This window comes from Lipophrys pholis (assembly GCF_963383615.2).
Source record: "Lipophrys pholis genome assembly, chromosome: 13".
In the NCBI taxonomy this organism is placed as follows: domain Eukaryota; kingdom Metazoa; phylum Chordata; class Actinopteri; order Blenniiformes; family Blenniidae; genus Lipophrys; species Lipophrys pholis.
The window spans coordinates 12,902,857-12,917,672 of NC_137632.1; the positions used below are offsets into that span (position 1 = coordinate 12,902,857).

The following is a 14,816-nucleotide window of genomic DNA, read 5'->3' on the forward strand; positions in this document are numbered from 1 at the left end:
ACGAATTCACACTGTATTTCTTCTTATATAGTTCCTCATTTGTGTTCTTGTTGGGCCATAAGATACTGCAGATCCTATGGTGCAGCTTTTATAGGGCTATCACATATTTTGGCACGTCTATCTGTAAACTGGTGCCTGAAAGACAAGACTCGGGCCGGAATTTACCTCCTCCACATTATGTCAGCGGCTACGGAAGTAAACCTTCATAATAGCATGCCTGCTAGGTAATGTTGACTTTGAGTCACTTTTCTTTGCTTGTATTCTCTTTATGTTGATTCCATAGCGAATGAATCTGTATATTGTACTAATATCTATCGTGTGGTGCCGGGGGCAGCGGGGGCACGAGGCTGTGTGTCGCTGTGTGCGTGTGTCCACGTGAACAACGTGTTATCTGGAGGAAGTCACCTCTCAGTCTGCATGGAGGGATGGAGGTGTTCCTCTGCCTCCCTGTCGTGACAACATGTCAAACTCTGCAGGGCTGATTTCTGTGCAGATGCTTCAGTTCAAGCACTTTATAACTAGGAGTGATGTCAGTCATTGTCAAACTGTTGTTGTGTTTCTATAAAGTGTGTTTTATCTCCTGTCCATACAGGTCTATGGAGGAAGTTTGACCATCTCGCCAGTGGTTGGCTCCCCCCTGAGGTGACATTGAGGTTGAAGGGAGGATGCTGTCACCATGAAGCCCTCAGTGCCCCTTTGACCTGAGTCCGGGCGGAGATGTTTCGACTCCGGGGCGTGACTCAGTGCCTCCGCAGGCTCTTCCATGGAGGACCAGTGAACAGAGACCAGGTCCTGGAGCAGCTGCGAGTCTGCTCCGCTGAGGACCAAGTGTTCGATGTGGTGGGGAAGAACAAGGCCAAGCTCACGGTGGACCATGTGAGCTGTGCCGTGGAGCTGCTGTGGCATTTTCAGAAGGAGAAACCTCAGCTGCTGAGGACCGTGGAGCTCACCAAGGGTCACCCCGAGTTCCTGACCCTCCGGGTCCTGGCCGAGAACAAAATTGCTCTAATGGACGATCTTGTGTTGGTCGACATGCTTTATGCTTTCCTCAGGTTTGTAAATACACGCAATTAGTTCTCTGACAATGTATTGAAACAAAGGTAAAAGTAAGACACGTTGCAATTGTTCCTCTTGTAGGCTGAAAGTGGAGGAACACGACTCTCTTGTTCAGCATTTGGTTTCAGAGGCGTGGCGACGCTTAGAACGGTAAGGTTCCACTGTCTAATCAGTCACTGTGTGGTATGATGAGATCGGTCAAAGCAAGCTGTCAACTCAGTTTAACCAACAGTCCTGAAGGATCAAGGATCAAGGATGTCTCCAGGAACATCAAGTTCTCTGTGGTTGCAAAGTCTTATGAAACTCTTGAAGCTCTTACTACTACTTCACTAGACAAGTTGCTGCGTATTTAGAAAGTCTTTTAAAATATGCACTGATGCATCTACAGTGCTATTTATGAATTTTTTTTATCCACTTGAAAAGCCTGCTTTACAAGAAAAACTTTAAAAACAAGTATTATTAGATTAATAAATTTGAGCGTGAAAGAGAAAAGTAAAAATGTTGTTCCTCATTGTACTAACCAAATGTTGAAACGCGTGCTATTTATTGCAGATTACCAATGACGTCCCTCTCCAAGTTTGCTGTTTGTTTAAATAATCAACAGCAGCAACACAGTCCGCTCATGGGCCAGATCACAAGCATCATGGATCAGAGGTTATCGTCCATTGATGACCCCAGGTTTGTCACGGGATAAATATATTAGGCTTCTTTGTGAAAACATGCACGCCACACCGTGTGTTTCCTTCCTGTATGATTGCTTTCGCAGGGTCTTAACTTCTCTGATGACCAGCACGTCGTCCATGGTGTCTCCCCGGCTGCGAGATGCTCTCATCAGCAGGGCGGGTCATCTCCTGCTCACCACGTGTCCCTCGCACTACAACATCCCTCGCAGAATGTTGAAGTTTCTGCGCAGCATCAAGCACGTTCACAGGCCTCTGCTGGAGAAGTGCAACGTCATCCTCCTGCATAACGTCTCCAGGATGGACGCTCAGGACATCAGCCTCATCCTGGGGCTGTATCAGTCCCTGCAGTTCAATAACTGCGACTTCAGACTGGCTGCCAAGCAGAGGCTGACGGACCTCATCGACTCGTGCACGGATCCTTATTCTTTCACTCAGCTGTTTGTGTCTCTGGCTCCCATGGCCAGTCCGGAGATCAGACAAAGGTTTGTGTGATCAGTGGTGAAGTGAGGCGTGACCGCAAGTCCCATCAGTATTCCTAACGTCCCGTCGGTCAACTGTGGTTTTGATCATTTCAGGTTGGAGACCACTGCCCTGCTACTGGTGGATGAACTCAACGCGCAGCAGGCTTTGTACATAGCAGAGACTCTGGAGGCGATTCAGAGCAGGAACCTTAGCTTACTGAATGAGTGAGTTCAATTAGTTCCCACGTAGCGTATCAGGCAGTGTGACACATTAAGACAAGATCCACCAGCAGAAATGAAGATGTGCAGGAAAATACATTTTTTTGTATAAAAATATCAGTGAAATCAGTTTTCAACATTCCTCATTTAATGGAGATCAAGAAACCAATGGGGTTAAATTATTTGTTTCTTCACATAAAATAGATTAAGCAAAAAAAAAAAATAGAAACTTCATTGTCTGTTCTTTAGTGAAAAAGAGAAATTTGTCTTTAGGCCCAATGTAAAAACTATTACGAAGAATACGTCATTTAATAGAGTCTTCTGGGCGAGGTGGATTATCTTGCTTGCATCCTGAATAGATTATTTATTTAGATTTATATAAATATGTCGGCTTTTCAAATATGTGCAGTAAGAAACGGTTTTTAACGGTACCGAGGAGCTCATGTTACATATGTTGCATTAGATGATAGTACTTTAGAAGTGTTTGGAGCCCGTGTTATGTACAGAAGAGTATTAGGGCCACTGAAGAAAAATACAGTTTGGAGGTAAAAAATAAATAAAAATCCTCATGCACTTCGAGAAAAAAGTTGAAAATCAATGTCGTGATTTTTTTATTTTATTTAAACAAACAGGAGACGTCCGTCTCTTCTGGTTCCTCCCTCATCTGCCAGTGGTTACAGAAATAATCACGTTAAATCACACAATTCTGACTATATATGCTTGTTTCCTGCTTCTGAACATCTGATTTTACACCGGATAACCTTGTTTAATAATAATACGTTTCATAAGCACCCCTGGGAGCAGTGCTTATGCCCCTCGTACTCCGTGAGAAGTCAGTGAGCAGCGGTGGAGAGCTGCAGTCCTAATACTGACGATAACTGCACTGTGTTTATGAGCTGAAGTCTATTCTGAAGTTCTCTAGTTTCACCACTTCATTAAACTGCCTGCAGTGCATTTTGTAGAAGCAGTCACATGCGGTGGCATGTGGATGGACTGGAAGAGAAGGACGTTTCCAGTTTGTATTTAAAAAATTATATAGATTTGTCTCTCTCCATGAAAAACAAATCTTGACATTTTTCAAAATGCATGAGGATTTCTTTTTTTACAGTTTTGAATTTTTTTTCTTCTTCAGTGGCCTAATAATCTTCCATAGTTATGACTAGTGTATGAAAGTGAAGCTCTGTTTAATATTTTGGGGAAGTTGTTGAATTTTCGAGCAATCATAAACACGTTAGTCATGAGAAGTGTAGAATATAAGTGTTACACGCGACATCTCTCCACTGGTTTAAGTATCTGCCAACTGTCTGATAATAAGTAATTGTACTCTTTTCAGAATTGCTTCCGTGATCCAAAGAAACCTTCATGTCTACAAGCCAATGGAGGCGTCCCGAATCACTCAAGCCCTTCTGATGTTGCGGTATCAAAACACGGAACTCCTCAACAAGCTCAGAGACATTTTGATCAAGTGAGTTTTCATTGAAAACTATGTTCCAAGGTTCAGTTCAGCCAAGAACCGCATGACTGGTGGTGCCTTGTCCCGCAGGTTCCTGCAGAACAGCTTCCTCCCCTATGAAGTGACCATGCTGACCCGCGTGCTGTCCTTGCTGCCGAGCCCGCGGCCGGACGACAGCATGGTCTCGCGGATCGACGCGGTGGTGTCGCAGTGCACTCTGGGCGACCTCAGCACCGTCGCTTTCACCGTTGCCAAATGGGTGCGGAACGATACGTCGTATCGCCACAACACCCCCAGCAAGTACGTCCGCCTGCTGCAGACGCTGACCCGCTGCGGCCAAGAGAGGCTGCGGACGGCCGACCAGCTGGACCGGGTGATGGAGGAGCTCAAGCACATCTCGGGCGAGTGGTTCGAGGAAATGCTGCTGGAGGAGACGATGGCGACGCTGCAGAGGATGGCTGAGCAGCTGAACTGGAGCAATGTCCCCGAGACGGCCGCCTTCCTAACCAGGATAAATTACCTGTGTCCTCCCCTGATGGACCATATCGCCACTACGGCCATCGAACAAATGGAAAAGGTGCTTGGAGAGACATAGAAAGTTGTTCTATCTGAAGCACCTCAATCTATATTGACTGTTCCTTATGTTTCACTTTTTAGATTCACTACTCAGGAACATATGCCACCTTGTTGCCTTTCTCGGTCCTGAACTACGATCCTGTGAGGGCAGACGAGCTGTACGATGCCTGTATAAAGTGCTTCACACCTCATATCAGTGAGTAAACGGTCGTATAACAGCGATCTACTTTTTAATATAAATCTACATTCACGTGTTTCGTGTACGTTTAGGCTCCTTTGATCCGCACATGCTTGTCCTGCTGGCGTACTCCTTGGCTGTAGCCGACCGTTTCCCTGAAGAACTTTGCAGAGAAATATTCAGCATCGACTTTCTCGGAAATCTGGATTCCCAACTAGAAAGTAAAACCTTGTTCTGTGCTCACAATGAAAGGATACCTGTCTTTTTTTTTTTTTTAATGTAACTGTCCAGTATATATTTTTTGCAGTTCTCCCCGATGCCCTCAGCATGCGGACACGACTGCACCTCATGCAGCTCAATCGAGCCGTGTGTCTGGAGTGTCCCGAGTTCCAGGTCCCGTGGTTTCATGAGCGCTTCTGCCAGCAGTTACAGATGAGAGGTGAGACTATCTGATTTCTGAGCTTTGGAGCTTTGGATGGAAAATAACTGTTGGCTATTGAATTTTCAGCTTTCTGATTGTTTTGTTTTTTGTTTTTTTAGGGGATCGCAAGGTCAGTCCTGCGCAACAGCAAATCCACAAAATACTCGGTGAAGTTCTTGGTGGCATCAATTGTGTTCAAATGGCAGTTGTGACGCCATATTTTTACACTGTCGGTAAGTCATATGGGACGTATTTCTGTTATATTCTGAAAAAAAAAACAATCCAACGTATTTCCATTTGTAACTCCTGGACTTAAGGAATATTTGAATAAAGAAATCTCCATCAGGGTGTCACATGATGGCAGATGTTGTTGTTTTTTTTTTTTTTTTTTAATCTGTGAGGGTTTTATTGTCTTTCCAGACTACGAATGCAAACTGGACAGACACTTGCAGCCGCTTTCTTACAGCGAGCCCAAAACGCTGCAGATGTTGGACACAGGGAAAGTTGGCTGGGACGTGAGCTCTCTTGAGAGCGTCAGGGATGAGCTGCCGCCCGGTGCTCAGCGGTAATGTGCTCACATGTGCTTCAGTGATAAAGTCTGGGAAGGTCATTTAAATATAAATCTCTGGATAAACTAGTTTCAGGAGCATGCATCAGGTCTGTCAGCTGAAATGACATCCATATAGGTTTTATACAAATTCATCAATAGAAGCTTGAGATGTTAACCAGCCGGTAGTATATTCACGATGGTTCGTAGGAGACATTGTGATAATAGTACAGAAGCATTTTGAAGATGATTAGTTTTCCCACCAAGTAGTGACACTTTGCTTTTTTTTTGTATTTCCACAGTGTTGCTGTAGAGTTTCTTGATTCAAAGTCCTTCTGCAAAAATTCTCATCACATGAAAGGTGAAGTGCTGATGAGGAAGAGACATCTGGAAATCTTAGGATACCGTGTCGTTCAGGTGAGAGAATATTATCCTGCATGACAGTGAATGTGTTTTTTTGTGATTGATCAGCGACAGCCACTGTTTGTTTGTTTTTTTCTAGATCCCTCACTTTGAATGGAACTCCATGGAGCTTTCAACACACAATGCCTGGAAGGATTATCTGAAGAAGAAAATATTAGGAACGAAGACTATATAATACGTCTGCTACATCCACCACTCAACAACTTTACTTGGGGTTTCAGCGCTTCGGTAGCGGGACTGAACAGAACTGGAAAAATGTGAAGTGCTTCTTATTTCAACAGATCCTCTGTTGTATGGCATGAATCTGTCTCGGCCATTTGAAGTGCAATAGTGTATGTGCTTTTTAATAAATTACATTTATAAGTAAAATGTTCCTCTGCTCCATAAATACAGTCATCAATACCGTATTGTCAGTTTTGATGGTTGTCCAGGTAATGTTGCAGTGACGTTTGTATATTTGGTTCACTAAAAAGGGATTTATTTTTTATGGTTTTAACTTTGCTGATGTGTTTGGTGATTATTTCTCATGTGGGATAGAGTGACAGCAGACTCTGCAACCGTGAACTGGATAAAAAGTGATAGAAGATGGAAGAATGGATGGTCGAGATCAGTGGTGTCTTACCTGGGGTCTTTCTTACACTAAAGCTTTGCTTTTCTGGGCGTGTCTGACTGCTTTCCCACATAGACGTTCCTCTTCTTCTCTTCATCAATTATCTGAACTCTTTCAAATACAACCAGCACAATAGATAGACACAATTTATACTTTATTATTACAAATCTCAGTAAGCATAGCAGGCTTTTTCAACTGTGACGCCATCAAATATCAGAAGCAACCGTGTAACTTAAAGCAGGGAGGACGAAACAATTATTGAAAGTGTGAAATAATTTACTTAAACTAAAACATTTGCACTGAATCTAGAGAGGAGCTTTAAAATGATAAACGCATGTACAAGTTATTCCCTCGCCTTCGGCTCCTCACAGTTACAATCTGGGCATTTTGGCGGTGTTCAGACGGATGGAGACACAGGACGCTCCGCCTGCATAACGCATCTCTCTGATCATGCCAGTCCACTGTTTCTTGTCCTCTTCGTACCTGGTAGGAAAACAAAATCAAGTAAAATATATATTGCGCGAAGACATGCACCTCGGTGTATACGCTATGTACACTAGAATGAGCAATGAAACGTACTGCCAGATGTCGATGATTTCATTTGGGGCACACTCCTTGTTTTCATTTTCCACCATGGCGAAGCCCCCGACAGCATACAGCTGCCCTCCACAGCTCACCAGGTTGATCGAACTCCTCTCCTGAGAAAACTCTGTAAATGGTGACCACCTGGAACGAAGGATGCTCTGCTGTATCAGTGTCACCCTGCTACGCTCTTATTGGAACACAATATAAACGGGCATTAACGTAACTCTAATACCCGGGCTAAGCGCTTCCTAACCTGAAAGTGATAGAATTTTGTATTTATAAGATGCGGTTTAAAAGCACTTGACCTGGTAAAGGTTAAGTAGGCCAACAAAGTAACAATCACATTGAAAATATGGAGGAAAAAGATTAATCTCTGCATATTTGTCACAAACTGACTTCAACAATAACTGCCTGGTATTTGTTATTTAGTGTGAAGCTGCATTAAATTGAGACATGCTGTCAGTTTATTATAGAAATGAGCACCTGGCAGCTCAGGGGCCGTTTATGGCCCCGTCTACATGCTTTGCAGTTTGCAAGCTAATTTCCAAAAATCTTAAAAAAAAAAAAAGATTTGTACTTCGGGTGATGGTAGGGGAAAGGTTCTTCAAATTATTTGCTGTAATTGTCATATATCTGAAAGATATGCTTAGTCATGATTTGTCCCCCTTGTAGTGCAGATAAAATCATTATGGCCCACGCACTGACAAACCTTCATTCCTGTCTTCTACTTCTAAATGTTGTCGTTGAAAACATCTTGTGAGTTTAAAAAAAAATGTCTCCACATACTTGTTGGTTCCAAAGTCGTAGGCTTCACATGCAGCTGTCAGGCCGTCCTCGTTGACTCCCCCTGCAACAATCATCTTCCCTTTGTGAACCACTGCCCCGAACATCGATCTGGGCGTCTTCATGGACGCCACCTCCCGCCACTCTGACCGCTTGTGGTTGTAGGCAAACATCTTACTGGTTGATTTACTGAAATGTTTCACAGGGAGGGTTAATGCGCTGTGAAATTCTCATTTTCACGGACTGTTAAAATCGTATTATGTTGCAGTCTTACTTCTCGTCTGTTTTCCCTCCGATGCAGTAGATGAGCCCATTCTCAGAGACCACACAATGGCCGTGGAGTTTCAGGGGCAGCTTTTTGGCGTCCGTCCACTTCATTTTGCTGCATGGCCACAAAACATACATTAGTTTACCGCAGCTCTCATGTCAGTGAGGAAAACCTTTGAATGAAATGGGCGTTGAACTTACTCTGTGTCATAGCACATGACCGTGTCATGAGACTCGTTGGACTGTAAATCTTTTCCCGCCACAGCAAACAGCAGATTCTCAAATTCTCCCATTGCAAAGAGACACCTGGGGGAGGGCATCGGTGGCAGAGCCATCCACTCGGCAGCCAGAATGTCCAACTGAAACCACATTTTGATAAACATTTTGGGAAAAAAAAAGTGGAGGGCTAAACTTCATGGCTGTAATACGAGAGGTACTTTTCTACCTGGTAAAAGTAACATTGCAGTGGGGCCTCCTTGTCCTCTTCATCCACGAACAGACCTCCCAACACATACAGGTTGTTTTTCCTTGATGCCAGGCTCACGTGGTTTTTGGGGATTTGCTCACACATGGCAGCAAGAAAGCATTCATTCTCCTGACCATCGTAGGCCACAGCAGCGTTCTCAGTAATCATCAGAATCATGTCTTTGGCAAACATGCCGAACCTGCGGGTGTCGTTCAGGTACCCGGGCAGCGCGGCTTCTTCTCCCTCAACATCTCCTTCCTTTTTCTTCTCGGGAAGCTTCCCTGCAAAGGCTTCTTTGACGACTTTGATTTTTTTGAGGAGCTCAGGATCAGCTTTCACGAGGTCATCTTTCTCCACTTTATCCTTCAAGTACTTCTCCGAAAGCAGGCGGAAACGGACGCAGTCGAAGGCCTCCGGCAGGGATTTCACACGCTTGTCTTTGTCTTTTTTGATCCATTTCATGAGGATCTCAAACACAGCCTCTTCTTTTTCTACATTTAAAGCATCCGCGCCAATGATGGCGAAGAGTTCATGTGGAGCAAGCTCTAGGAACTCCGCATCATTGGCCACAGTCTCAAAGCGATCTGCGATGTAATCTCGTGCCGTCAATGCCAACCTGGCACAGTTCAACATCAGCCCCAGCCTGTAGATGGCCAGGCAGTTCTTCTTGGAGACCATCTTCTGGAGATAATTCACACATACTGTGAACACGGATGGAATCTGAAAACGATTGGCAACGGTCAAAATATTCTGCACATTGTTCTCGTTGATGTCGATCTCTGCCGAGTACATGTAGTTCACTATCGCATCCATAATGTTGGGATCAAGGTCCTCCAGAACAACCTCCTTTCTGTCTGCTTCTTTGCCCTCTTCTGAGAAGAAGAGCTCCCGGAAATAAGGGCTACACGCCGCCAAGATGAGCCGGTGGCAGGGGATGCTTCGGTCCCCCACCTTCAGGATGCAGTCAATTAACTTGTTCTCATTCAGGAGCTCCTTCAGTCCATCCTGCAGCAATGTGCTCTGAAACAGACGGAGATCCTCCCTCAAGCCGTGAGGATCCATTGAAGCGAGGCAGTGAATGAGAGGCTGTCCGAGCTGCTGAAGACAGAACTACAGGCAGCCAGGTCTGAGGCCGCTTCAATATAACTGTGCCCCTCTAAATATAGCCAGCGACCCCAGCCGTGAAGAATTCAGGTTGGCCAAACTGAGGCCTCACACAGCTGTCATAGACTAACTGTGGAGCCTTGTCACCCTAGTGATTAGTGCCAACATTGTTATACAGCCGCACAGTAATAACACACCAGCTTAACATTTACACTAGTCTCCTCTTCCAGCTACAAGTATTACACACTATCTGAAAGAAAAACAGCCCACTACAAACTTTAAACTACAGAACACTGAAAACAATGGAGAGACTTATTGTTCTAGGAAATACTGGATGTATACATTTGATACGGCTGGCATTTACTACAGCTGTGGGTATTTTAGGAACATTTACACTCAGGGACTGAGTCACAGTTCAATCTAATAGTGATGACCACCGCCCCTCAGTTTGTCATCCATTGTGTGCGTGTTTGAATGAGAGAGAGAGAGAGAGAGAGAGAGAGAGAGAGAGAGAGAACCACATGGGGAAGTTTCCTAACATGCAGACAGAGTCATTGAACAGCTGCTGCAGCAGGAGGTGACAGTTTGTCCTCTTTAAGGTTTTGTAAAATACTTGCAGGTCTTATGCTGTCAGATCACTGTGTTCTTTCCACGTACAGCACAGATGAGTTTGGACTACGTGATGATCCATGAAGACAAGTATAAAAACTCATGTATTTAAATATGTTTATTTGAATTTAACAACAACCGTTTCATTCACATTCTATTCACTATAAGAAATGCTATACATCTTATTCAGTGTTTTCCTCTATAAAGAAAATCTGTTATACATTAATAACTTTACAACTTTTGACCTGATGTACAAATAAATAAATAGATATTCTAGTTTGCTTATAAAGACAACATGTACATGTATACTTCACACCTGGAGTACAGATCCCATTGTGCTTCAACCCATCACTTCCCACAGCCCTTGAAGTGTGAAGCCGTCTTTTAGTTTTTCGACAGCCAGGCCGAGCTCTTCAGAGAAAACTGGTTCTCGGTCTTGTTGCTTTGGGGTAACGATAAATCAGTTAGGTATCCACATATTTTCAAGCACAGTACATGATACATAATAGTTTACTTTAAAATATAGATCTTTTATGTGAAACTTTACCTTATTTCCATCGGCAAAGTAGGCCTGCAAGCAGAGAAAAAGAATCATGTTGAATTTACCAGAACATCCTCACTGTCATAGCTCCATATTCTTCTTTGACGAGTACCACTTTATCTAAACATGAGCACTAAGCAACAGACGTGTGTGTGTTTGTGTCATTATAGCATTAGCTAAAGGCTATTCTGAGAGTCTGAAAAATAAACCTTCAGCGCTGTGAGGAGTAACGCATGTAAAGGTGGCCAGTGGGAACACTCACAGTGAAGGCGTCGGTCTGCTCATCGGGCTCAATTTCCACATCATCGGGGAGCTGTTCCACCGTGAGCTCCTCCAACGGCTGGGGCTGAAAACATTGTTGGGACAAACAGCGCTATGACAACACCCTCGGCTACAATGGTGGGAAAATCCAGTTACATTAAAGCAATCAAAGATATTTATGGGCCTCCTCACAGCTGTCATTTCAAAATCAAGCATGTGCTGTATTTTTCTTTTTTTCTTTTTTCTTTATAGCTGGCTTGCTTCATGTTCAGGATGCTCTTGGACTCTCATACTGTAACCTACCTTCTCTTCCATCTCATAATCCACTCCGAAGATTGGGTTGGCCGAGTACACCTTATGCAAGGAGTTGATTTCTTTGAGTGCATCCTGAAGTTTATCTACCGGGTCTATTTTAAATCCAAGCACGTATCCGCCGCTCTAAAACAACAGAAGACAGTGTTTAGATGTGACTTGTTAGAACTGCAGCCAGGAATCAGTAATTATGTATTTGAAGATGGAGGAAAGTGCTGCAGAGTAACCTGGCGGGAACTTTCAATCACCAAGGCCAAGCCAAACTTTGAGTCTCGTATTCTAATAGACCACTATGGAAGAGAAACAACAGAATTATATGCACATTGCACGACATTCAAATCTAGATTTGACATAATCTTACAAACAAAAATGCTTTTTAATGCCTAATTTATGTGGAGACTTTGTAAGGAAAAATACCACCAATGCAAAATCATTCATACACAACAGTATGAATTCTGTATTGACAAATGATAAACATAAACAAGAAAATAACAATTAACAAACTCCCAATTCAATGGATTTTAAGTATAGCAAAGCGCCTAAAAAGATTATCTGTGGGTTTTGTAAATGTCAAACTGAGGTGAACCTCATACAGCAGTTTGGGCAATTATAAACCACGCGTCAAATATCTGTTCGGGTTGATTGAATGATGTCGATTCTTAGTGCTGCAGTCAGTGTTTAGATTATACTTACAATCTGGAGGTAAGGAATGCTGACGTTGAAACTCTCATTCATGTTAGCATGCCACACAATCCGCACATTGGTGATAAAGAAGGTTCCGAGGTTACCCTTAAAGAAACAGTCAAGGAAAATAAATTCAGTCAAACATACAGCAAATAATCTCCATTGATGAGATAATAACATTTAAGCACAGGAAAAACATGCAAACTCTACAACAAGACCCCCAAGCCTGGCATCAACTGGACATCTTTTAATAAGAGCTTATCTGGCAAATAATTATCTTCAAAAAATATTGTCAAAAAGAGGCATAAATTGTGTGGTTTTATTCTGCACATATAGTTAAAGACGTGATGATTACCTGATCACTGGATAAATTCCAGACTCCATTAATTTTATCATAGACTTGCTCCTGAGGCAAAAGTCTTAGCTGCTTATTTTGAATCAGAGCAGCACGCAATTTCAGGTCCCGGTACATTTTTGAAGTCTCATAAGCTCTGTAACAAAACACAAATCCATTCAGTAGCACATATACGTATTCAAAGTGCAACATAGTGAAAGAAGTGCTTCTGATTTACCTGTGCACAGCAATGACAGATGTGAAGAGCCTTGGACTTCCAGGAACCACGTTTGTAAAAATGAACTCAAATCTTGTGTTGTTAGACTTTGTCAAGATGTACAGGGCTTCAGTTTGACCTCTCAGTTTCTAGCAAAGAGAAATAATCTTTCAAATGAGAACATTAAAGAGTTGATCACATCAATTGTACATTTATGCAACAGCAGAGATATATCCATATACCTGTAATTAAAACTGCATATGCAACATGTGTCAGGAGGAATAACAAATATTACAAAAGAAATGCTTTGGAAAAGGAAAATGGTAGAAACAAAATGTCTAAGAAGTAGAGAAGTATTACAAATATCCACTGACTGAGTTGGCCGCCCTTGTGGTGATGTTGATGATGGTGTTGTACCCCACAGCTGAAAAAAAAAAGAAAGAATAGAAAGTCTTTATTGTCAGTGGCACACTGTGCAAGTGCAAGCTACCTCTGGTGCTCCAAAGACCATCGGCCATGCAGCACAATTTATCACTCGACACCATCAATGTGAATAGCAACAGCTTCAAAACATCCCTCTGGCAAATTGCAGCAGTGTTGGTGACAGTTGTGTTTGTCTTGCACAAGCAAGACAAACGTGACCAGATTGTGTTTGTAATGTTTTCTGCTCTCCAGAGCTCACATGAGGTATCATTGTATACCGAGGCTAAAAAGAAGCCAATGATGATCTGAGTGTAATAACTTTGCTGTATACATGCTTGATGTTTTCATCCGGTTCATTATCATTATCATCAACTTATTTTGTCATGTTTGTCAGGCCTCATCATAGTTTTTGTACTTTCTGGTGTCCTCTTGGTGACTCTATATGAGAAGTAAAGGATCTGAAGATGTACACGACATATATCAGTTAATAAGGTCACGCCAAATCACACCATCACAGGAGAAGGTAGAAAGATGCAGCTGCTGCTGGAGAAGAGTTTACTTACACAAATTGACTCTTGGCAGAGCCAAAGAATGCCAAATGATCCTCAGATTTGTTACCAGGAGTCGTCCTGCGAGGAAAGTGAACAATAATATGGGTAATCAACCAGACACCGCTAACCGAGACAGGGTAAATTGTCTTGTAATACAAGCACCTCGATCTCCGTTGTTTCCTTTCGTGTCCTCGATTGAGTCCAGACAATCAATCATCACCTCTCCTGGACGAGTCTTCATTTGCCTGAAATCACGCATTTACCAAGTTTACACAAAGATACATGTTTTATAAAACTACCGAACAAAAGTTAAGGTGAATATCGATGCTTAACTGTAGCCACGGCTGTGTCAGTCATCTACTAGATGAGCTATTTAGCTTAGCTCAGCTACACCAGCTCGGTATCGTACACCGTGGTGAAACATCATCAAACTAATCGTTAACTTACTGTGCAGTTATGTCGAACCTGACGTCTCTGTCTTCCCAGAGCGCATCTAAAACAGACGCCATGCTCACAGACTGCAAACTGTACCGGTTCCGTTCGTTGACTGTATTTGTTCATAAGAGTACAAGCGAGATGCTACATTAGCTAATCTGGTAGAGCACGTTCAGCGTCATAATCACCATGGCAATGGACGGCAACTCGGAGGGACAAAACTCTGACGGGAACGTCCTCGATAACCAAGTTTTCAATAAATTAAATACATTTTTCAATTCAATTCAGTTGATTTTCTTTAAGGCAGTTTTCGAATATAGCATGAAAATAACTTTGCAATGCATAAAGAGGAAAAAGAAAAAAAACAACAATTAGAGAAATTCAGGCTGAGATAACATAGTTAATTGTATTAGTTTACCATAAAAACATGTACATAAACTAATACTATTTTTCACTCAGTGGCTGGTAATGTTATAAGTTTTAAAGTTGTGTGACTTATGATTCCAGAAATAGGGAATACATAGTGGGATGAATGCAATAGATCTCTGCACAGTAACAAATTAGAGTAAAAAAAACTCCACATTTTCAAGAGCATTCCTTAAACTAGACCAAATCGC

The 14,816-nt window shown here is 42.7% G+C and overlaps 3 protein-coding genes across 4 annotated transcripts; 1 reads left to right on the forward strand and 2 right to left on the reverse strand.

The window, feature by feature from the left end:
• The first annotated feature begins 172 nt into the window (after positions 1 to 172).
• fastkd1 (FAST kinase domains 1) lies at positions 173 to 6,400 on the forward strand. Of its 2 annotated transcripts, XM_080478029.1 has the most exons (15): positions 173 to 224; positions 593 to 1,052; positions 1,138 to 1,206; positions 1,609 to 1,734; positions 1,823 to 2,221; positions 2,315 to 2,425; positions 3,753 to 3,884; positions 3,963 to 4,449; positions 4,530 to 4,644; positions 4,719 to 4,847; positions 4,934 to 5,065; positions 5,167 to 5,280; positions 5,468 to 5,612; positions 5,897 to 6,011; positions 6,097 to 6,400. In XM_080478029.1, the coding sequence occupies exons 2-15, from the start codon at positions 718 to 720 to the stop codon at positions 6,190 to 6,192; spliced, it is 2,505 nt and encodes an 834-aa protein (XP_080334155.1). In that variant the 5' UTR covers positions 173 to 224; positions 593 to 717; the 3' UTR covers positions 6,193 to 6,400. The 2 variants fall into 2 exon arrangements, with proteins under 2 accessions (XP_080334155.1, XP_080334156.1); XM_080478030.1 differs by lacking the exon at positions 173 to 224 and having other exon boundaries at positions 385 to 1,052.
• Positions 6,401 to 6,761: 361 nt separating this feature from the next.
• Positions 6,762 to 9,872, reverse strand: klhl41a (kelch-like family member 41a). The gene is made up of 6 exons (XM_080478032.1): positions 8,708 to 9,872; positions 8,464 to 8,621; positions 8,270 to 8,377; positions 7,999 to 8,184; positions 7,207 to 7,353; positions 6,762 to 7,110 (listed from the first exon to the last, which is right to left on the reverse strand). Exons 1-6 carry the CDS (start codon positions 9,788 to 9,790, stop codon positions 6,999 to 7,001), a joined length of 1,794 nt encoding a protein of 597 aa, XP_080334158.1. The 5' UTR covers positions 9,791 to 9,872; the 3' UTR covers positions 6,762 to 6,998.
• A 673-nt stretch (positions 9,873 to 10,545) lies between these two features.
• bbs5 (Bardet-Biedl syndrome 5) lies at positions 10,546 to 14,396 on the reverse strand. Its single transcript, XM_080478040.1, has 12 exons — positions 14,212 to 14,396; positions 13,927 to 14,009; positions 13,777 to 13,842; positions 13,165 to 13,214; positions 12,812 to 12,939; positions 12,595 to 12,730; positions 12,249 to 12,344; positions 11,783 to 11,845; positions 11,547 to 11,681; positions 11,245 to 11,328; positions 10,989 to 11,012; positions 10,546 to 10,883 (listed from the first exon to the last, which is right to left on the reverse strand). Exons 1-12 carry the CDS (start codon positions 14,271 to 14,273, stop codon positions 10,782 to 10,784), a joined length of 1,029 nt encoding a protein of 342 aa, XP_080334166.1. The 5' UTR covers positions 14,274 to 14,396; the 3' UTR covers positions 10,546 to 10,781.
• Positions 14,397 to 14,816: the final 420 nt, after the last annotated feature.